We start from the raw sequence: 23,346 nt of genomic DNA, 5'->3' as shown, positions 1-23,346 counted from the left end.
TCCGCCTGTTAGTGACCACTGATCTAGGCTATCTTTGCAACAACAACAACAAAAAACGGCATTCGTTATGTTGTTGTGTCTGTCTGAATGTATATTGAGTGTCTGTTGACGGCTGTGATTTGGCCTCACCTGCACATTTGCTCTGTATCTCCTTCACTTGCCATGCTGAAACGCACAGAAACTCCACACGCACACACCGACACATGAGGAAATGTGATGTCAACAGCAGATTTACATACTAAGAGGTGATTGGACGGGTCTTCGCATATGCAATGAGCGTGAAAGGTAATCGGAGGTGTACAAAGGGGGAACTACTTTGTTGCAGTTGTTTTTATTAACAAACCAATATTAATAATGAATATTCTGAACTGCAGATCACAGGGCGCTCCGAACTGTGGGAGAACAACGGGACGACGCATTTTTTTTTATCAACAACTGTTGCATCCCTTATATTTATTGTGATTGTGATGGAAATCTTTTTTATAAAAATGTAAAGCCAAAAGCTGCGTCCCAAATGGCACACTATAAACTATGCACTCATGCACTATGTACTTATGCACTTACACACTCAACAGGATAGTATATGTATGTAGTGTCGTCCCAAATGGCACACTGTTTTTTTACTAAGCGGAAATTAAACCGTTTCCCTGATGACATTTGACGGTTGCCAAATCATTGAAGTAAACGACCGAATTATCAAATAATACCTGCCGTAAGTGTTGCCGCAATCACCATCGGGAGGCGCTATAATCACTCTCGTAGAAGAATTTTGCTTTCACCATCCAAAATAAATAAAGTTATCCAACATGTGCGCCCGATAGCTCCGCCCCTTCCGCTACGTAAGCAAACCTGCAGTCGTTAAGTGTGAAGTGTCCATCATTACACACTTCGTTTTACCGGCTGAATGAGTGCATCATCCGGGTTATTAAAGTGCACTTATGATTTTTAGAGTTTTCAGTGTGAACGCACTACTTACACTATTTATACTATAAAATGGCGTAGAATAGTGCATAAGTATGCGATTTGGGACGCAGCTATTGTGTTTTGAAAAATGATTGAATGTTTTATCTAGTTATCGAGTTTCTAATGTATATTTTGTGTTAGGCCACTCCCTTTTCCCTTTTCTTGTTTCATCTTCAACCACCTTTTTATGTTTTGCTTTTGTGCATTAAACATTAAATGCTTTATTTTATTTCGTAGCAATCGTATGCATTCTCTTTCTAGCACGACGTGGCCAAAATATGCTTCACATGCATACATACACATTTGCCAATCAAAACCTCATGACATTTTAAACCGTGTGATTGCTCTCTCTATCAGATTAAACGCTCTGACTAATCCCAGTAATGAAAATCCCCAAAGTGTTATCTAATTAGCCGATATTCCCAGCGTTTAAACAGTGCAGCTATTAAAGGGCTGATTCGTTACATACTCAGAATGGTATCTTCCTCTGTCAGCCGGGCATGATGAATGACATAATAAATACTGAAGAATGACTGACAATGTCATCATTGACTGCGGCAGCCAGAGGGCATTCTGCTGTGTGTGGCGTGTTCGTGTGTGAGTGTGTGTGTTTTCCAGACTTGCTTTGTCACTGTAACCCCTGAACTCTCTCTAACCTCTCAAATGCACCATGGGATTGTCCTTAAGAGACACAGCATGTTTTGTCTCACCGCCTATTAGGCCTTTATTGTATTTGCTTAATATAATGTTATAAAATGCATTCACCCGCATTAAGGGATCAGCAGAAACTGCCACGGGTAATGGCAATCAAATTAGCTGTACTTGAGCAGCGCATATTGCGTATTTAAGGAGAAGGCGGCAGTGCTCGGCCATATTATAACATATTTAATTTCATAATACAGCACCATTTCTGTCAATTGAATCAGTTCATAGTTTATTTATATTTATACAACAGTTCTGTCTGGTTCGGGTTAGGGTTAGGTGCGGGTGAGGAATATTTCCAGTAGCTTGTTGAATCTCTTTCACAAAGGATTAAGGCAGTTCTGAAGGCAAAAGGGGTCCAAAACGATACTAGAAAGGTGTACCTAATAAAGTGGCCAGTTAGTGTATATCATCATAAAAGTAAAAACCCATCTCTTCTGAAATCACCTAAACCCCTGCGAACAAAAAAGAAAAAACTGCAATTCTGAGTTCGCCTCACACAGGTGAGTGGGCCTGACAAACCACCTGTAGAAAGCACTCTTTTTAACCGACACTTGCACCCGTTTTGCACATTTGACGCTTTCTTACGATCACTCGATATCTCAATAAAATAAAACGTTGTGCATTTATGAAGTGTGCCATACACAGGTGAGTAAGCTTGACAAACCACCTGTAGAAACGCTTTTCTTTCTCTCAAACAATCTCTCATAACTCCAGCACTTAATCCTTCGAGCGCTAACAGTTGCTTTGTATAATTATCACTTGTTGTGTGTATTGCCTCCTCTTGCTGAATCGCTGAATGCCTCCTCACTTGTAAGTCGCTTTAGATAAAATCTTCTGCTAAGTATCTAAGGCTAATATTGACCACATGGTCCTCCTCCCTGTGGCGTTTCTCTATTCTCCACTGGGTGAAGGGATTCGCTTAACCTTGAAGTCGTCTGGAGGTTTGTTTGAGAGCTGCATCTGATCTTGATCGTCAGTCGTTGAGGAGAGTTTGCGTTTGGCTGTGACCGCGGTGTTGAACTCAGGTGTGTCTTTATTTAAGGGGTTTTATTTATAGAGAAACGGCGCCGTCAATATGACCTGCGGTGAGCCAAAACTAGCACCAAACAGCAAGTGTCCACCGAGTACCTGAGAAAACATCACACTAATGTTACTAAGCTCAGGTCTGATGGGTTATGTAAACGTCTGTATTGCTTTGTTTTATTTGTTGAGGTTAGAAGTAGTGGTGAGCAGTATTACCAGAGCTCTGTTTGAGTAATTAGATTTCACTATACTTCATGATATAGTTTTTTAAAGAGTCCTAATGTGCCTCTTTTGTAAAATAAGGTGTAGAATAAGTCTCTGATGTCCCTAGAGCAGGGGTCTCTAACTCAGATTGGCTGAGGGCCGTATCAGTGAATGACACTTCATAGGAGGGCTGTTTCAACATTCAGGTACAAGAAAAGTGGAAACCTGATGTAACTGATGCACTCAGACATTCCTCTCCAGATTATCAAAGCTCCTTCTTTTTGTTTCTTGTTGTATATGATGAAGAGGGAGTTTAAATTGTTTTTAAAAATACCACAATTTAATAATCAGCATAATAATGATTATTATTATGCAGTCCCAATCAATTGTTGCGTAACCAAAAGTTGAACAGATAGCAGTTTGGATAACTTCAGTGACTTTACTGGCAATTGTTCTTCTCAAGATCATTCTTTTTTCTAAAACTACAATAAAGACGGGGGAATTTGTATATATTCACATTTACCTTAACATGCTCAATTCAGCCAGCAGCACAATTTTACTAATGCACTTTTTTTTATACAAATCTTAATTTGCATATGAGGCAACATGAGCAGCCTGACATATGTGCTGCCCATTACATTACAAACCGCAGGAGAGGGCAAATTCTCCAGCAGGATAGCGCTCCTTCTCAGGCCCTGTTTACACTGATGTGTTTTAGTTTTAAAACGCTTAAGTTTTGCTATGGTTACGCTATGTGTTCACACTACGCCTGAGTTTTCGAGCACTGAAAACGGAGCGTTTTGGAAACGCTGAAGAGGCTGTTTTTATTTTAAAACGCTGCTGCTCTGTGTTAGTGTGGATGGGGAAATGGAGACATCTGAAAACGGAGGTTGGGCTGCAGACATTCGCCTCTCTGATTTGGGCTTTTCCTCAATATTAAGTAGCCTAACACACACAGTTCAGTCCTGCATCCTCTCCTTGTGAGTTCAGACTTTGCAAGTTTGATATGGAAAACAAACTCCCGAGGACACGTCGGGTTAATCTTCAAAGGGAACAGTGGACTTTATAACCTTATTCACATCATCCTGCTTACGCTGTTTCACTGGTTCATCTTAATAAAATGAAAACATGATATAAGGAACTGCCTATTTTCATTTTGATATAAGCAACTTAACAGACAGCAGAAATGTTGAGGCGTCGTGTAGCTGCATATTTATACGAGCGCCATCTTCACTGTATGCATATTTATAACAAAACACAGCCTATAACATCACTGCCTCCTTTCATCTTCTGTGAAAATAGGAAACATGCCCTCTCTTTTGCTGAATATCAGTTTAATAATCATTAATGGCCATTAAAAAAGTATAACATTCATTACGTTTATACATTATAGGAAATAAAGGCAAGCGATCAGCCAAATGTGCAGAATCAGTGTATGTGCTTACATTCATTAATACATGAACTATTTGTGCTCAGCCAAAACACGTTAGCTGAGAACAAGTAAGAAGGCCAAAGTCGGGGAATATGCTGTTAGATATAGACAACAAGATGAATGAAATATCACGTTTAACAACTATAGTGAGATTAGATCCAGCGGGAGATCCTTGATGAACTGTCTGACGTGCACAGCTCTCACCTGGGTAGATATGCTCAAAGCACTATGCAGCGCATGCATGAGTGTTTGTGGTCACGTGATGTGTTTTCAGCGCTGTAATGTAGATGCAGAGTTGTAGAGACACACTGGGTGAAACACTAGTGTGGACACGGATCACTTTCAATCTAAAACCCGTTTTAAAACTAAAACGCATCAGTGTAAACGGGGCCTCATACTTCAGCCTCCACAACAAAGTTTCTGAAAGTGAAGGTCAAGCTGCTCCAGGATTGGCCAGCCCAGTCACCAGATATGAACATTATTGAGCATGTCTGGGGTAAGATGAAGGAGGAGGCGTTAAAGATGAACTCAAAGAGTCTTGATGAACTCTGGGAGTCCTGCTGAACGCCATTCCAGATGACTTTATTAATCAGTGATTTGAGTCATGTCAGAGATGTATGGATGCAGTCCTCCAAGCTCATGATGGAGTCAGACACAATATTCATTCTGTCTCCACTGCAGCAGGACTTTATATTCTATACTGGACATTATTTCTGTTCAGTGATGACACTTTAGTCAGGTAGTGAATACAACTACACTATTGACCTTATTGCTCGCGTACAAGCGGACGCAGAAGTTCAATCTCATTGATTTTTAGACATTAAAAACAGCTTGTTCTGCTGCTGGATGTTGCAAACTGATATTTATATTAAATATGATTAAGTATATTAATCTACTTTTTATGTAAAGTCATGAACACATTCGTTTGTAGAACAAGAACTTTGACCGTTCATTATTCCTAGTCATTTCTCTCATAGGCTGTTAAATAGGAAGTTGTAAAACAATCGCAAAAACCAGCGCACTTCCGCATTGCAGAATAAGGTCAATACTTTAATGTGATTCCTTCTAATTTTAGACTGGGGCAAACAAATACGAGTGTCGCGTTTTGTGCAGCCAACATTGGTTTGAGTCCCTCATCATTTCCTGATCCCGTTCAGCCACTTCCTTTGCATTTTCCTTTTCAATCCCACTCAATTACACTGGAGCGTTTGTGTCTGACATCCCATCTCTGACCATTGTAGAGAACAACAGAGCTGGATTAACCAAACGGGAGAATCCGCTCTTAGTATTCATCCTTTATTTCTTCCCCAATCCCTCGTTCACACACACACACACACACACACACACACACACACACACACACACACACACACACACACACACACACACACACACACACACACACACACACACACACGTCGAGCTGTGTCAGATTGAGCCCATAAGGTCGCTATGCTAATGTGTTATTCTGTTCACTCCAGAACGTTCAATAATTCAGGAGACAGGTTTGCTTGGTATTCTGCCGCACCACCTTCAGTGTGTGTTAGTGTTTGTGTGTCACTGTTTTAGTGTGTGTCAGCATGTGATAAGCAGGGCCAGTTGATTAAGTTAGTGTAGTGACGAGGCCTCCGGTGGGAAAGTTGTGTGTCTTGAGGATTGGGATCCACACGAGCGATTGCGTGGGAGTTTTTTCAGTACGACACTGTGGAGAATTGTGGCTCTTTGAGAAAGCAGCAGTTGCACACGTGCTTGTTTTCTCTCTAACTTTTTTTTAGTATTGCATAAAGCTCCGAGTCCAATTCAGAAAACACATGCTGAAGTGTCAGACGCATCTAAGAATATATTTATGTGCGCTGATTTGCCATTGTGTTCACGTGTTCAAGAGAAATGACTGTGATTGGCCGTGAAGGTCATCAGTTCACTAAATTCATCGCTGTTTACTGAGAGTAACACAGATGCATGGACACTGGAGTGTTTCAAAGCCGTGAAGATAAACTGGTCTGTCTATAAGCTGACATACGAGCGATCTCGCTGATGAATCGACTGATCTTCACTGCTTAAAAATGCTACTGTGTGTCTGTATCTGTGGTTTCACTCAGTAAGCGGCGATGAGTTTGGTGAACTGTTGACCTTCACGGCCAATCACAGTCATTTCTGTTGAGCATGTGAACACTGGCAAATCAGCGCTGTTTAAGAACGAGCTCAACAGTTCTCAAATGTTAGCAGGAAATGGATGTTTTCAGTACTGATTGGGAGTGAATTTCAGTATCATGACAACACTAGTTCGTAGATGTTATATTTAAGGGTGCTTTCACACCTACACTTTTGTTTGGGAACGTGTCTCGTTTGCCCAGTTAGCGCGGTTCGTTTGGCATATGTGAACAGGGCAATCGTGCTCTGTTCCGCGCCAAAGTAATCGCTCCGAGATCGCTTGAGTGAGGAGGTCTCGGCTCGATTAGAAAGAACCCTGGAGTGGTTTGATTGCAGTGAGAAAGCGATCCGATCCGAGCGCGGTTATATCACAGTGTTTTATGGATATGTAATAGGCTTACGGCTATATGAAGAGAGAATTATGAGTATGGCGGGAAGTTTCGCGAGTCTCCGGATGCCCGCAAACGAGTGATGATCTCCCGGTCCTCAAATACGCATCGTCCCGCACCCTTCTCACCCCTCCCCACCGCATTTCTCCTCAGACACGTCGCGCACGCGCCCTGTCAATCACCACCAAACCACCTCTCCTGACAGCTGAGCGGGACGCTGCAAAATAAACCCTGACACTCTGACCAATGTGAGGAGAGTTTACTCGCACGTGACTTGTTTTAGCTCTTTTGGTCCGATTAGAAACTTTGCAGTGTGAAAGCAAACCGCTCCAAGAGCAAAGAGCAACAATGTAACAATTATAATCTCTGTTTCAGAACAACTGAATCGATTCACAGGTGTGAAAGCAGTCTTAGTGATTATTTTTTGTTTTAATGTTTGCGTGTTAAATCTAACATTAAACTAACATAAATAGCATAAATATAACACCAAACGTTTCATCTTTAGATGTTAATATTCACAGTAAAATGTGAGTCGATTCAACCCAAATTTAGTTATGATACAAACAAACCCAACAACTGAGCTAAAATTGTATTAAATCATTTTATGGCTGATTTTATGCGTTATTTACACCTACATTTGTATAAAGATGTGTGCACTGGACAAAGAGGGAACAGTTTACCCAAAGTTTTTACAGGCTTTTTACATATTTTTTTGTATGGAACTGAACCAACATGTATTAGAATGTAAGACTACATGATGTCCAACGCTAAAAGTTGATCACATTTTACTTTGATGGTCCGTTTGATGATTTTAAGTTACATTGCATCTACATGCCAACTAATTCTCATCAGATTATATGTGGACTGTTAGGTTGGGGTTAATGTAAGTTGACATGTACTTGCAAAGTGTCTTATAGTCAGTGAAATGTCTGTTGAAGGAGCAGAATCAGCAGATATTAAGCAGACAGTCTACTAATACTCAAATTGACCATCAAAATAAAGTGATACCTACAAGTCCAGCGTGCGTGTGTGTTGCTTAAGTACTAGAAAATGGGTTGTTTAAACTGTAAAATGCAGGATGGTTTCTGCAAGGGTTAATGTGTGGCTTTGGGTTAGCTTATTGTATTTGTGTGTGTGTGTGTGTGTGTGTGTGTGTGTGTGTGTGTGTGTGTGTGTGTGTGTGTGTGTGTGTGTGTGTGTGTGTGTGTGTGTGTGTGTGTGTGTGTGTGTGTGTGTGTGAATGCTGATGTCATGTTCTGCCCACTCTTGCATCCGCTTCCTGCCTCAGTGACAAACAAGGCTGAGCTATCCCAGCATGCCATGCATTCTCCTTTCCCCCTTTTCTCTCTTTCCTTTTTTCTCTTTGCTCCTTTTCTCAATCCTCAAAGACTCTGAACCTCCCACTGGAGAGAGAGAAAGAGCGTGCAACACACAAAAAGAGAGAGACTGACATACACACACAGAGACATATACACACACAGAGACATATACACACACAGACATACACAGAGGGACATAAACACAGACAGACAGCAAAGTGCGCGCACACAGAAACACCAAAACACACATACACACATAATCACAGATATACATACACACACAAACACACACACACATGCAAACAAACACCAAAACACACACACAGGGACAGACACGCACACATACAAAGACACGGACACACACAAAAACAGATACACACACACACACACACACACACTCAAACAAACACCAAGACATACATAGACACACACAAACACACACACACACACACACACACACACACAAAACAAACACTAAAACACATACAGACACACACACACAAAAGCACACACAGAGATACAGAGACACACATAATCACAGATATACACACACATACAGAAATACAGAGAGACACACACACACACAAACAAACACCAGAACACAAATACAGAGACGGAAACACACATACATACAGAGACACGGACACAGACAAAAACACACACAGAGATACACACACACAATCACAGATATACACACACAACCAAACAAACACCAAGACATACATAGATACACACAAACACACACACACAGATGAGTTGCTTTGGTGTGTTGGTAACTTTTGTACTCGGTCATTTCTCAGAGCAGTGTAGTAGTGTGTGTGTGTGTGTGTGTGTGTCCAGCATCAGGCCTCAGTCTGCTCAAACTCTCAGCCAGCTCACACTCACACACTCACACACACACACACACACACACACACACACACACACACACACACACACACACACACACACACACACACACACCATTCAGTTTTCCCTCTGCTTTTCTCCAAGTGCTCTAGATAGTGAACACTAAAGGGCCCTCAGCTTGGCAGTGAGTGTGTGTGAATAGTTGTCATCTTGTTAGTGAGTGTTAAAGCTGGAGGGAGCAGCTCTGCCCTCTGTTGACCAGAGCTGATGCTTTACATCTTTAGGATTTAACTCAGTACACACAGATGAGTTGCTTTGGTGTGTTGGTAACTTTTGTACTTAGTCATTTCTCAGAGCAGTGTAGTAGTGTGTGTGTGTGTGTGTTTGTGTGTGTGTGTGTTTCCATTTTATTTTTTTCTTTGGCTGTTGCAAAAGAGACATTTCCCCACTGTGGGACAAATGGGAATAAATCAACAAACGAATCAATCAACCAGTGAATGAATCAATCAATGGATGAATGAATCAATGAATGAATCAAACAATCAATCAATGAACAAACGAATCAATCAATCAGTAAATTAATAAATGAACGAATGAATCAATGAATGAATCAGTCAATCACTGAACAAATCGAATGAATCAAACAATGAATCAATCAATCAATGAACGGGTCAATGAATGAATGAATAAATCAATCAAATAATGAAACAATGAATTAAACAGACAATGAATAATTCAGATTAATGAATGAACGAACGAATGACTCAATCAATGAACGAATAATCAATCAATGAATTAATAAACAAATAAATTATTAAATCAATCAGTAAATTAATGAATGAATCGATCAACGGTTCAATAAATGAATGAATGAATGAATCAGTGAATGAATGAATTATGAAAAGAGCACAATCTCATTTTAATTTAAAGCGACAGTCAGCAAAATGACACAATTAGGAGCAAAGCCTAGAAGAGTCAGTTTCCAGTTATATGACATTACCTATAGTATTTTGAGCTGAATGAATCAATGAATTAACAAATCGAATGAATGGAGTCAATAAATGAATGAATCAATGAATTAACGAATGAATGAATGAAAAAGTCGAATAAAATCAATGAACAAAATAATGAATCAATCAATCAATGATTAAACGAATCAAATAGTGAATCAATTAATAAATCAATGAAAGAATCAATCAATCAATCAACGAACAAATTCATTAATCAATAAACAAATAAATGAATGAATTCTGAAAATTTCATTTAAACTTAAAGTGACAGTCACCAAAAATACACAATTAGGAGCAAAACCTAGAAGGGTCAGTTTCAGAGAGTTAGAACAATATTATCTGTGGTATTTTGAGCTGAATGAATGAATGAATCGAGTGAATAAATAAATGAATGAATGAATCTATGAATGAATCAAGTGAATGAATTAATTAATAAATGAATGAATAAATGAATGAACGAATGAATAATTAAACTAATGAATTAATGAATCAATCAATCAACGATTAAACAAATCAATTAATGAATCAGTGAAGGAATAAATGAACCAATCAATTGAATCAATTGATGAACAAATGAATGAGTCAATGAATGGATGAATGAATTCTGAAAAGAGCTCAATCTCATTTGAATTTAAAGCGACAGTCATCAAAACGCTACAATTAGGAGCAAAGCCTAAACGGGTCATTTTCAGAGAGTTATATGACATTATGTGTGTGTATTTTGAGCTGGAACTTCACGCACACTCTTTACGTCTTGTAAAAAGAGTTATAATAGATCCTCTTTAAAATAACGATCAGCCTCTCAGTATCAGTGTTTCTCATTGTAAGTTCTGAGGGGAAAGTGAGCTGCTCTATATTTCTGTTCCTCACCTTATAAAGCAGCTCTGCTCTCTCTCCCAGAACTCCAGAATGGCTGCTTCTCTGTGGTTTTTCAGCAATGTTTTCAGCATGATCAAATATTGATGCAGTCATTCCCCAGTCCTACAGATGTGCTGCCCGAAACCACAACATCTCTCGCTAACAAACACACAACTGTGAACCAGTTAGTGGAACTTTTCAGCCATCGGTGAAGCTTTTTAATCCTCTAAACCATTATAATAGTAATTGCATAGCTTACATGTACAGTTGAGGTCAGAATTATTAGCCTCCTGTTATATTTTGTCCCCAATTTCTGTTAAAGAGAGAGATATTTACATAACATAATAATAATAAATGATAATAGTTACTTCAGCTGTATACATCGTGAGGTTATGTGAGCACATCTAATGATTGTTGTGAGCTAAGTCTTGTGTACTCTGGGATTTAATACGGTGTAGGGTGTGAGACGTGCAATTTTCCCAGCATTCCCTGGTGCACGGCCAGATTGCTTCATGCTTGTCATACACAAAAACAGACATATATCTTGTAATCTGTCATACAGCACACACACACACACACACACACACACACACACACACACACACATACACACACACACACACACACTCACACTCTTCTCTGTTTAGCTATGAGCTGTTGTGGTTTTGCACATAAACGCTCATAGAAACTCACAGCACAGATAATTAAATTAAAACATAATTCTCAATTAGAGAGTTTCAGACTGAGTTATTCAAGAAGAGTAAAGTGTTGGTTGTAAAAACGAAGAGCAAAATATGCTAATTACAAGCAGATAAAAAACAGATAAAACACAAAAGAATAAAGATGCTTATGAAGAAACTGGGCTGGGTATGGGTATGTAATGACATTAGTTGTTTGAGAAGTATTTATTTTAATTATTTAAATGTATTTATTAAATTAATTGTTTTTAAAGTTTATTTATTTAATTTTTATTTATTTATTTTAATTAGTTTATTCATTATTTTATTTACTTTTTTCATAAGTTTATTTATTTTAATGAATTTATTAAATTATTTTTTTCATAAGTTTATTTATTTATTTTAGTTACATAATTTTTTTTCATAAGTTTATTTTAATATTTTCATTCATTCATTCATTCATTTTAGTTACATTTATTGTTCATAAATTTATTTATTTTAATTAATTTATTTATTTTATTTACATTTATTTATTCATAAGTTTATTTATTTATATTTATTTATTTTAGTGTATTTTTTTTAGCTACATTTCTTTTTCATAAATGTATTATTTTATTATGTAATTTATTTTATTTATATTTATTTTTTCATAAGTTTATTTATTTATATTAATGTATTTATTCATTTTAGTTACATTTATTTATTTTATTTCAATTTATTTTATTTACATTTAGTTTTTCATGAGTTTATTTATTTTAAAACATTTATTTATTTTAATGTATTTAAATTACATTTATTTTTTCATAAGTTTATTTATTATAATTTATTTTATTTACATTTATTTTTACAAAATGTTTCTTTATTTAATTTTATTTATTTATTTATTTGAACATTTATTTATTATTTGAATGAATATTGGTGTCAATATCATGTTTATACATTGACAAAAGCTTAGTTAATTAATTACAGGAAGAAAATGTCGATACCCTCATAAACCTATGGACAAAGCCTATGCAAAAGTAAACAGCTGTGATTCCACTCAGTGACTCGCATGAGCAACAGCGATGCTAACTCTTGCAAACAGCACTTTATATGTTTAATGTTGATGTCCTGACTCTCTCTCTCTCTCTCTCTCTTTCAGTCTAATAAGGTCCCGGTGGTCCAGCACGCACACATGCACCCGCTGACGCCCCTCATCACATACAGCAATGAGTTTCCTCCAGGAACTCCTCCAGCACACCTCTCGCCTGAGATACTCGATCCAAAGACAGGTATCACACACACACACACACACACACACACACACACACACACACACACACACACACACACTTCTGTATTTTTTTTTTTAATGTAGAGAAGATTTTTTCAAACCATTTCTAATCATAATAGTTTTAATAACTCATCACTAATACCTGATTTATTTGATCTTTGCCATGATGATATTAGACTAGATATTCTTCAAGACACTAGTATTCAGCTTAAAGTGACATTTAAAGGCTTCACTAGGGTAATTAGGGTAAAGTTAGGGTAATTAGGTAAGTCATTGGATATCAGTGGTTTGTTCTGGAGACAATGCCAAGTTAATATAGGTTAAGGGGGATAATAATATTGACCTTAAAAAGCCGAAATAAAACAAATCAGATTTGCTCCAGAAGAAAAAATATTAGAGGAAATCTTATGAAAAATTCCTGAATCTCTTAAACATCATTTGGGAAATATTTTACAAAGAAAATTGACAAGAGGGCAAATAACTATTAATAATAATAAGAAGAAGAAGAAGAAGACTTCAGCTATATTGTAAGTATAATTATATAATTTCACTACATGATTTAAATAGCTTGGACATTTGGAAAGACTTTACTCGTTAATTACATCCACTGGGGGTGATTGAGTGTTTTTCTATGCAGTGCATCTGCAACAATATATAATAAATTACAAACATATATAAAAACGACAGAGCAGAAATAAAAGGTAAATAAACACTGCATACAATGGTTTTCTGGGGAATCTAACATTATTAACATATTTCAATTGAACAATCAAACGTAAAATAACGTAATTATACAATAATATTTAATAATATCTTCATCCTTTAATCTTTAATAAATAATCCAATCCTGTGATGTGACACTCATTTGTGATATATCGATGCTGAAACGACATACTTGACTTGAGTGTTTTTGTCTTACTCCTTTTTCAAAGTCAGATTTAAATACTTTTAAACCACTTCATTTTAAGAGTTGTGTTAAAACTAAAAGATCCTCCTTGACTCGAAATGTAAAGTATTCAGTGCTTTATTCCTGTAGTATGCACTACACTGCAATTAATGCTGTTCTTTCTTAGGATTGTTTGGCTTGTTTCTAGTCCAAATATCTAAACACTCGGAAATCAAGAAGCATTTTCACAGACGAGCAAAAAGTATTGTTTTGTTTTCAGAAATCATGTGTCAAAATAAACTGAGTTTTTCCTTAAAACAGGGATGTCCAAACTCTGTCCTGGAGGGTCGGTGTCCTGCTGACTTTAGCTCCAACTTGCTTCAACACACCTGCTAGGAAGTTTCTAGTATATCTAGATCAGGGGTGTCAAACTCAATTGCTGGAGGGCCGAAGCCCTGCACAGTTTAGTTCCAACCCTTCTCCAACACACTTACCTGTAGGTTTCAAACAAGCCTGAAGGACTCAATTAGTTTGATCACATAGATATATACACTAGATGTCGCCTGGCCTATTGTTGTCTATTGAACGGAATGCGTCAATAGCGCCGCCATCTTGCTACAGGGTAGCGCTCCTTTGAAATTAATGCGGGACCAATGTACAGTGGAGGACTGTGGCCATCCGAAGCCAGAGATATACACATATACACATATATCTGTGATCGGGAGTTTTCCTGGATGTTAGTGTGTAATTTTTTTTTCTAATTACGAAAATTATAATTTGACATCACTTTTCTACATTGATGGATCAGTAACCGCACGGGCATTCCTGACAAAAAGCTTGTGTTTGTGTGTATGTAAATGTACTATACTCACCCTCCCTGTTAAATTTGATCTAATCACACACAGCTCCTCTCCTGCTTTCACTTCTCATACTGACGGAGGGAGCGATTAGTTTGTGAATGAATCCCCTGAACGACTCTTTCACTAACGTTAGCCGACAATAACACAAGTTTCTGGCAGCGCAGCATCTCGTTGTCATATTTCTTTTGCATTGTTTGCTGATTTTATTCAACAAAACTAGCATAAGCCGAGTGTTTAGTGCGAGTTGGAGCTGCTTTGCCATATGGTAAATGCAGTAAGTGACTGTATCATCATCAATAACGTTACCTGATTAGCACAAAAGTTCAGAACATACAAAAACAGAAAAAACGTAATATTACCTATGAAATGTTCTGCCTTTGTGCTTTGTTTTCTTTGTTTGCTCGTTTCTACACCCGTAGACAGCGCTAAAGTCCCGCATCTTCACGTAATAACACTGTCTTGGCTAGTGCGGTTGAATGACATTTGTCCTGGGAGCCCTGTACCAATGTGGCGGCGCTATTGACGCATGCTCAGGGTCCCTATGCCATATCTAGTGTATATATCTATGGTTTGATCAGGTGTGATTAATTAGGGCTGGAACTAAACTGTGCAGAGCTGCGGCCCTTTTGGAACTGAGTTTGACACCTGTGATGTAGTAAGAGCTTGATTAGCTGCTTCAGGTGTGTTTGATTAGGGTTGGAGCTGAACTTTCCAGGACACCTCTGTCCTAAAACAAGCGAAATAATCTGACAATGGGGTGAGCGAAATAATCTAGTTGATTTCTCTTGCCATATGATTATTGCTTGTTTTAAGGAAAAACTCTCTTAAAACTTTCTTAAAACAAGATGATTAAATCAGGGGAGAGTGGGCGTGGCTTGATTTGTTATCTACTGCGAGCTGATTGGATGTAGTAAAGTAGGCGTTTCATTTAGAAAGATGGGGAAAAGGGTTTGGGGAGAGTTATTATAACCCAACTGACTCCTCCTCCTCACCATTATTGTCTGTTACTGTCAAAACTGACAGCTGTAGGGGTGTGGTTAAGTGTGTTAGCCACGCCCAATACCTCAGGCAGCCCTAATCTGAGGATTTAACTGATAACAAACAGGAAGTGCATTTTCAGATTTTAATCAACAATCATAAGGGCAAACTTTGTTTTTTTTTGTCTTAATGATATGCACAGATGAATTGTTGACTACAAAACTAGCAATGTGAGCTAACAACATCAGTATGTCTAGTTTTAATTTAATGGAGATGTTAATCTGGCCTGATTGGTGTTCCTGCTACAGGTATTCCTCGCACGCCCCACCCGGCAGAGCTCTCACCGTATTACCCTCTGTCTCCTGGAGCCGTGGGGCAGATCCCGCACCCGCTGGGCTGGCTCGTTCCTCAGTGAGTATCTGTAAAGAAACCATCACAAATACTTCAATGACTTTTTCTCAGGAATTGTACTTCATAAACCCTCCTGTTGTCCCGTTCACCCTTCGGGTCAAAAATGAGCCGCCTTTACTGAATCTGTCAAAGAAAGCAGATCAATTTCATTTTATTCCTCAAATCTATTCATCACGAAGAAACAAGCTCATCTTCATCACGAACTCTGTGAATGTCTGGGTGTTTCCTCATCACTGTGGAGTTTTTCATTACTGGGGAACACTCTCTTCTGACTTAAGCCTGGTTTATACTTCTGCGTCAAGTGACTGGTGTAACCAACGGCGCAGGCAACGCGTGTAGCTGTGCATTAAATACTTCTGTGCGCTGTCTTGTTGATCTGCATTAACACTTCCACATCGCTAGTTGGCAGTGAGGTGTTGATGCTCCTCAGTGTCGAGTTTCTTTGCTGCTGTTTTGTTCTTTCTGAACGCTTCCTCAATGTACAAGTGGCTCAAACTCGCTCATTTTGAGGCAGGAACTGGCGGACGTGCAACAACTTTAACTATGAGGTAAACACAAAACCAAACTTTCCATCTGGAGCTCCTTCACGGGACTCCGCACTTGTAAACAATCGCTCCATCGGGCTCGCGCGACTCTCTGTCAGCACTACCAAGGCGACCAATCACAGAGCTTGCGCTACGCATCGTTGCGACGTGCAGTTACATTTTTTGAGAGGTGCACGTCAGAGACGGCCAAGGCGTAGGGCTATGTGTCAACGCCGTAGCATACGCATGCGTTTGACGCAGAAGTATAAATCAGCCTTAAAGTAAAGAGTGTATTTTCTAATACTTAAAGTAGCTGCATGAGTGTAAAACGTTTTTAGCAAGACAGTATTTCATCTCAGTGTCGTCCGCTTTTCCGGGGCCGGGTCGCGGGGGCAGCAGTCTTAGGGGCCGATCATCATACCTGCCAACACTATCGTTTTTTCCAACTAGTCTCCCGTATTTCACACCCATCTCCCGTTATGTTCTGTCTCCCGGAAAACTCCTGTAATTTCACCCTCCCCCCCGATCCTCAGCTTTTCGGTACACACCTCCCGGATCGCCGACCTTGGCGTAATATCCGATTGCAGTGGCTGGCTGAAAACTAGTTATCCGGGACAGTATTATGAAAGTTAAAGCAGCAGATTTCCTATTGTGTTTGGGGTGTGTGTGTGTTGAATGTGCCAGCAGTTTTGTGGTGTAAAATTGGTTTTATAGCTGGTTTATAGCTTATTGGTTTAGAGCTGTTGGGTCAAAATTGACCCGAAGGACAACCGTTGTAGCCTAAATTTGCAGAGCCTACAGGAAAATAGAAAATGATTCATTTTTTCTAAGGTTGTGGTCATTTTTTTTTTTTTAAAAAGTCGCCAATCTTCAGCATGAACAAACATTATTCAGGTTTTTTTTTTTTTCATTTCTGAGCAGTCAACAGGAGGGTCAAGTAGTTTTAAGAATGTGTGCTTTTGCTGGAGTTGACTTTAGTGCTGTATCTGTACTTTTACTTCAGTGTTTTCCATCAACCTGCAGTCACTCCTGACCAAATGTCTGTGATGAAACAAATAATGTGTGTGGAAATGTGGAGCACTTTTAGACGTCTCCGGATTGTTGTTGACGTAGCCTTGATTTAGATCCACACTTCTAATTGGTCATTTCTCTGTGTGTGTTATAGGCAAGGGCAGCACATGTATCCCATCACCGCCGGGGGTTTCCGTCACCCGTATCCAGCTCTAGCCATGAACGCATCCATGTCCAGGTGAGTGTGTTTTTAGATCATCGTTGTAAGGCTGATTTATACTTCTGTGTTGAGTGATCGGTGTGACCCACGGCGTCTGCCTTGCGTGTAGTCGTGCATTTATACTTGTGCGTGCTGTTTGTGTTGATCTGCAATAACACTTCTGAAACACTAGCTGGCAGTAGGTGTTTATGTTCCTCTGTGTCGAGTTTCTTAACGAGTGATATGCTTTACAAGAAGCTCAAACTCGCTCATTCAGAGGCGGGAACCGGCGGACGTGCAGCAATTTTATTCATGAGGTAAACACAAACAACAGTTTCCATCTGGAGCTCCTTCATGGGACTCCACACTTGTAAACACTCGCTCCATCTGGCTCATGGCGCTCAGCACCACCCACACTCGTCACAGCTACCAAACTGACCAATCACAGAGCTTGCAATACATGTCTTTGCAATGTGTAGTTACATTTTTTTGAGAGGAGTGCACAGCGTCAGCCATGGCGAGGGCTATGCGACTACACGAAGACTGCTCCTGATCGTACGCATGTGCTTGGCGCAGAAGTATAAATCAGCCTTTAAGGTTGGTAATTGAGGTTTTAGGCCTTTTACTTCTCTCTAGTAAAAACTCTTGGAGTTGCAATGAGAGAGTTGTATGTTTGGGGCTGGATGCTTGGCCATTTCGTCTTATCCAATATCCATTGGGAGGGTGCTGCAGATGGACCTGTCAGATGAACGCCGCTCACTTTAATGTCAATTTTGCAGAATAACTGTGCTTATCACTGGGTGACGAGCTGTTATAATACACTGAAAGCATTATGTAAATAATAAATATAATATGTAATCAATATAACTTATCTCTAATACAACAACAAACTCTGTACCGCATCGGATGTCATTCCCTCGCTGTAAATGCTAGCGCGCTCGGTTATTTTCTGCAACCTCCCTGTGCACGCATCCTGAATGTTTGCAAACCGGTAACTGGTCTATACAGTTATACTGTTATTCAGATATTTTGCATATTAACTGCATTTTTCAACAAAAAAAGGTAGTATTTGTCCAACAACTGCGCATGCTTAAAAACAACAAAGTTGAAATTGATGCTAGCTGATTTTACGGTGTTCACAGGAATGAACGTGTCTCTTCTGAATACCGGGCTCTGTATTTAATGCAAACTCATGGAAAGTTAATAGTGGATTTCTCCCTCTAGTTGTACATTTACAGTGCTGTAGCATGATCCATGAGATGTCCACAGTCCAACATGCTCCAGAAGAAATGGACCTGAATGGACAATGAACGGCTCTTAATTTAGTGCCAGAACTGGATTAAATAAGAAAGATCTGTAGTGATCCTCACTCGTCGTGTGTGTGAGCGATTGTTGAATAATTCATACAGAGATCATCGTGATCAATAGCTCGTCCTCTTCTAGACCTTTATACACACGTTGTGGATACAAGCAAGAGTGTCTGCTTCTCCACAGAAAGACTCGACTTTCACAAGTGTTTGATTCAATCCCTCCTTCCTTTTGACAGCTCTGGGGTGTCATTTATAAACGTGGCGTACGCACAAAACAAGGGTGTAAATCTGCGCGTGCCATAAAAGTTGATTATAAACTGTACGAAAACTCCAAGTAAACATGTCATTTGTTTATATTATCTTAGTATGTGTTACCATAGCAACTGTAGAATCACCACAACAGATTAATTACTATAGTTGTTGTTACCGTAGCAACTGTAGAATCTCCACAACAGATTAATTCAAGTACTTTACTATAGTATGGTTTAAGAACACTAGTATTTAGTGTAAATTACTTGTGTTTTCTCATGTTCAAACCTTTCTGAACTCCCATTGGTCTTTGGTGATGAGTGGGTGTGGTTTTGAGGCTCCGCCCTCATTTATGCAAAAATGTCTGTGGAGGTCAGATGTGAGTCCAGAAAGCATGTGATCATAGCCATATGCAGGATCTACAAGTCTCCAGCAACATATGAACAGATGAGCTCATTAAAATCATTTGAAAATGGATTAAAATCAACACATATTTACATCTAAACATAAGCAGAATATCAGCGTTTACACATAACCGACTTCTTTTTAACTCTAAGCAAAGAGCGAATGAGAAGCTTGATTGATAAATGGCAAAATCCAGAACCGTGGAGGGTGAAGCTGTGATTTTCTGGCTGATTTTCCTCTTTCTTTTTCAGTTTGGTGTCCAGTCGCTTTTCTCCTCACCTCGTCCCTCATCATCCTCATGGTCTTCATCAGACGGGCATCCCTCATCCGGCCATAGTCTCTCCAGTCATCAAACAAGAACCCAACGGAGAGCTCAGTCCGCCAGTTAACACGTAAGCCAATCAGGGATGCACACAAATGAAAATCCGTTCAATATGTGCACGCCACTACAAAGCCTGTCAAATCACACCAAAGTACAAGATTAGACTAGCTTTAAAGTCAAAACCATACACACACATTCATTTGGTGTCTACACTGAGAGGATAACAATGAATGCGTGATGTGTGGGACTTAAAGGGCCAGCCGACTAATAGACTCAACATGCTGCAGCTTATCAGGGGTTAGGGCTTATTATTTTTGGGGTTATTCACCCCCAAAATGTGTATTCTGTCAATATTTGCTCACTCCCTACTCTTTATTCATTTATTATTATCCATTTAATGTTAATGAAACTACAAAACATCTGGAATAATCATAATAAAATAGTGATTTTCGTGGGAAAAGTCGTGATATGATATTTTTGCCATATCACCCAATCCTATTTTCAGTGGTCTAAAACTGTTGCATCTCCTCTAATGATGTTTGATTTAGCGAAAGGCTATTTTAGCGCTAATTTTGGAGCGTGAAGAGGTCAATGGCAAAACAACTTATAATCCATTGTATTTAACCATATACATAGTCAGTCATGGTTCATTTCAAATTGTTTTGGGTTGTTTTACCTCAGCAGTGACACGATTAGAGATGTTGCTTGGTTAAAAGCTGCTGTATGTCTGTTTTTGTCTCCTCTAAAGTGTAAAAATATCATGTTTGCAGATATTTCAGAAACATGCTGAGTGAACGTTCTTGTTTATCTAAAAAACAATGCTGAAGTCAGATATTCTGCTTTGTGTGTTATGTGCCTTGTTGGAAAACATCACATTTCAATTATTCAGTCATGAAGGCTCTGAAAGCATGCGCTCATGACCATAATGTGACCTCCAGGTGGACATGAGCAGACTCCGAAATGAGACGCAGATTCAGAGTTCCACGTGAGGTTATTAATTAGCAAATAATATAAATATTACGAGCGTAAACATTAGGTATGCAGGTCACATTGTAACCCCGTGTCCTAACAACACACTACGAGGCGAGATTTGCAGTGCATTTTGACCAGACGAACATGACAGAAATGTAAACACAGGCATTCAGAAGCACAGAATAGTGCACTCACTGCACTTCAGCGCAATGGTAATGTTTATAATCTAATTAATACATATTAAACCTCTTTAACAATATTAAATGTAGATGCTAAATCACTGATATGTGTTGCTTTGCACTGAGTCTCGGTTGACGCTCAATTTAAAGCGGTTTATTTTATTTTCAGGATCTGAGCAGAACTATCTGCTGCTGCTTTCAGTAGTCTGGCAATAAATGTGCTGTAAAAAGGCGATCAGACTCACATTATTAGCATTTAACACTAAATAAAGCACATGAGCTGTACCTGAGCTGATCATTGTTTTCTGTAGTTCAGCTGTGAGTAATAGAAGCTGTTTCTAATATATTGAGGTGTTAGTTAGAACAAATATTATATTCCATCTAGAAAATTCCTTCTATCAGGGTTTCTGCAGGTTTTATCAAGTAAAATTTAAGACTTTTAAGACCATTTTAAGACCATAATGAATCGAATTTAGGACTTACACTTGTGCAAAAGTTAAAACCTTAAAAATAACATTAAAAACAAATGTTAATGAAATTAAGATAATTAACCCATGTTTATAAGTAAATAGAGTTAATAAATAAAAGTTGCTTAATTTTTATTAAAATATTGTTGGTGATTGGATGGGTGTTGGCCTAATTAGGTATAGCTTTACATGTACATAGAAAAACTAAGACTCATTTAAAATGATTTAAGACCTACAAGATAATATTTTAATAGGACATTTTAAGACTTTTTAAGACCCAGCAGATACTCTGTCTATTGTGTGCCGTTGCTTTAATTTAAAACATGACTATAATCAGCTTTTTTTTGGGCCCTCAATCTGGCAACCTGCGCTTGCCTGTGTTTTGAGGAGTGCAATACCTAGTTCAACCACTGGGTGTCAAACTTACATACTGCACCTTTAACTTTAGCATTTAAATGACATTTAAAGTAATGTGACGTCACTCTGACGGGCAGGTTTTATTTTTATTTTTAATGTCTTCAGTAGTACCTTGTCATTGATGAGGACTGTTATTGTGCATGGCAGCACTTGAAGCACAGTTATCAATGTGTATTATCGATGACCAAAAACACGACTAATGCCTGTTTTATCTACACACTCCTTCACATCTTTTCTCTGTGTGTTTGCAGGAAGTCTCCAGGCCCCAATAAGAAAGACGAGGACAAGAAACCTCACATAAAGAAGCCTCTGAACGCGTTCATGCTCTACATGAAGGAGATGAGGGCTAAAGTAGTGGCCGAGTGCACGCTGAAAGAAAGCGCCGCCATCAACCAGATCCTCGGCCGCAGGGTGAGCTTCTCAGCACCAGTAATTGGGCTTCACAATATTTAGGCATAAAACGACACGTCTGTTGTGTAAACATCAGTGTGTCCCACAACATCTACTTCCCTCCTACTCTTCTGCAGGTCGTCCAGTGCACTAAAAACAAAAGTGAAAGTGCTAAATTAGCCAATTGTTTTGGTTGCTTGTTTTAGGTCGGTGTTTAATACAACTGATGTATATATTAGTCGCTTTATTAATCCTGGGTCACCACAGCAGAATGAACCGCCAACTCATCCAGCACATGTTCTATGCAACGGATGCCCTTCCAGCTGCAACCCATTACTGGGAAACACCCATACACACTCCTTTAAACACACACACTATGGCCAATTAAGTTCATCAATCCCCCTATAGCGCAAGTGTTTGGACTGTGGGGGAAACCGAAGCCAACACGGGGAGAACATGCCAACTCCACACAATGCCTTTTAATGCAGTGACCAAGGAGGGATTTAAAAAACCTCCTCTAAATGCAGGATAGGAAATGCACACTTCAATAGCACTTTTTTGTTTGTATGATAAGCCACACTATCTCCCTAATTTGAATTGAACTCGTGTACAGCAAGGTAGAGTCATTTAAATGGGTTTACTTTTTAAACAATCAGAAATTAAACCCTCGTTTAGAGTTTGCTCGAAAGAAAAATACTTAATTTCTGAATATTTAAAAATAAATGTAAATTAATCTTGGAGTTAATATCCTTTTTTAAGTAACACTTGTTGCATTTTAGCAGTAAACAGCAACAATTCGGATTATTGAGCTGAAGCTTGACTACAAAATTAAATCGCAAATCAAACCGAAATCGCAAAATCTGTCAAACAAACCGCAATTAGATATTTTCCCTAAATCGCACAATTATTTTCA

General features: G+C 38.8%; 1 protein-coding gene and 1 long non-coding RNA gene across 7 annotated transcripts in view; one reads left to right on the top strand and one right to left on the bottom strand.

Moving 5' to 3' along the window:
• Positions 1 to 23,346, top strand: part of tcf7l1b (transcription factor 7 like 1b) — a 112,216-nt gene that overhangs the window by 81,932 nt on the left and 6,938 nt on the right. For both annotated transcript variants that reach the window (XR_012383560.1, NM_131296.2), the window contains exons 5-9: positions 12,722 to 12,851; positions 15,886 to 15,988; positions 17,678 to 17,761; positions 19,938 to 20,078; positions 22,295 to 22,454. Coding sequence is in view for 1 of the 2 variants with exons in the window: in NM_131296.2 (NP_571371.2) it covers positions 12,722 to 12,851; positions 15,886 to 15,988; positions 17,678 to 17,761; positions 19,938 to 20,078; positions 22,295 to 22,454 (618 nt within the window). In the remaining variant the exon portion in view is untranslated. The remainder of the gene's footprint in view (positions 1 to 12,721; positions 12,852 to 15,885; positions 15,989 to 17,677; positions 17,762 to 19,937; positions 20,079 to 22,294; positions 22,455 to 23,346) is intronic.
• The window catches only part of LOC137496394 (uncharacterized), a 28,758-nt gene continuing 19,274 nt past the window's right edge, over positions 13,863 to 23,346 (bottom strand). Inside the window, exons 4-6 of one of the 5 annotated variants that reach the window (XR_012384800.1) lie at positions 19,886 to 20,141; positions 19,570 to 19,700; positions 13,863 to 15,996 (exon numbers count right to left, since the gene is read on the bottom strand). This is a non-coding gene — a long non-coding RNA (uncharacterized lncRNA). Of the gene's footprint in view, positions 15,997 to 19,569; positions 19,709 to 19,885; positions 20,142 to 21,298; positions 22,584 to 23,346 lie in introns of those variants that run through there. The other 4 variants (XR_012384802.1, XR_011016704.2, XR_012384803.1 and 1 more) reach the window with 4 other exon arrangements.

Source organism: Danio rerio, chromosome 8 (assembly GCF_049306965.1).
Source record: "Danio rerio strain Tuebingen ecotype United States chromosome 8, GRCz12tu, whole genome shotgun sequence".
In the NCBI taxonomy this organism is placed as follows: domain Eukaryota; kingdom Metazoa; phylum Chordata; class Actinopteri; order Cypriniformes; family Danionidae; genus Danio; species Danio rerio.
This window is presented reverse-complemented; position numbering and strand designations above follow the sequence as displayed.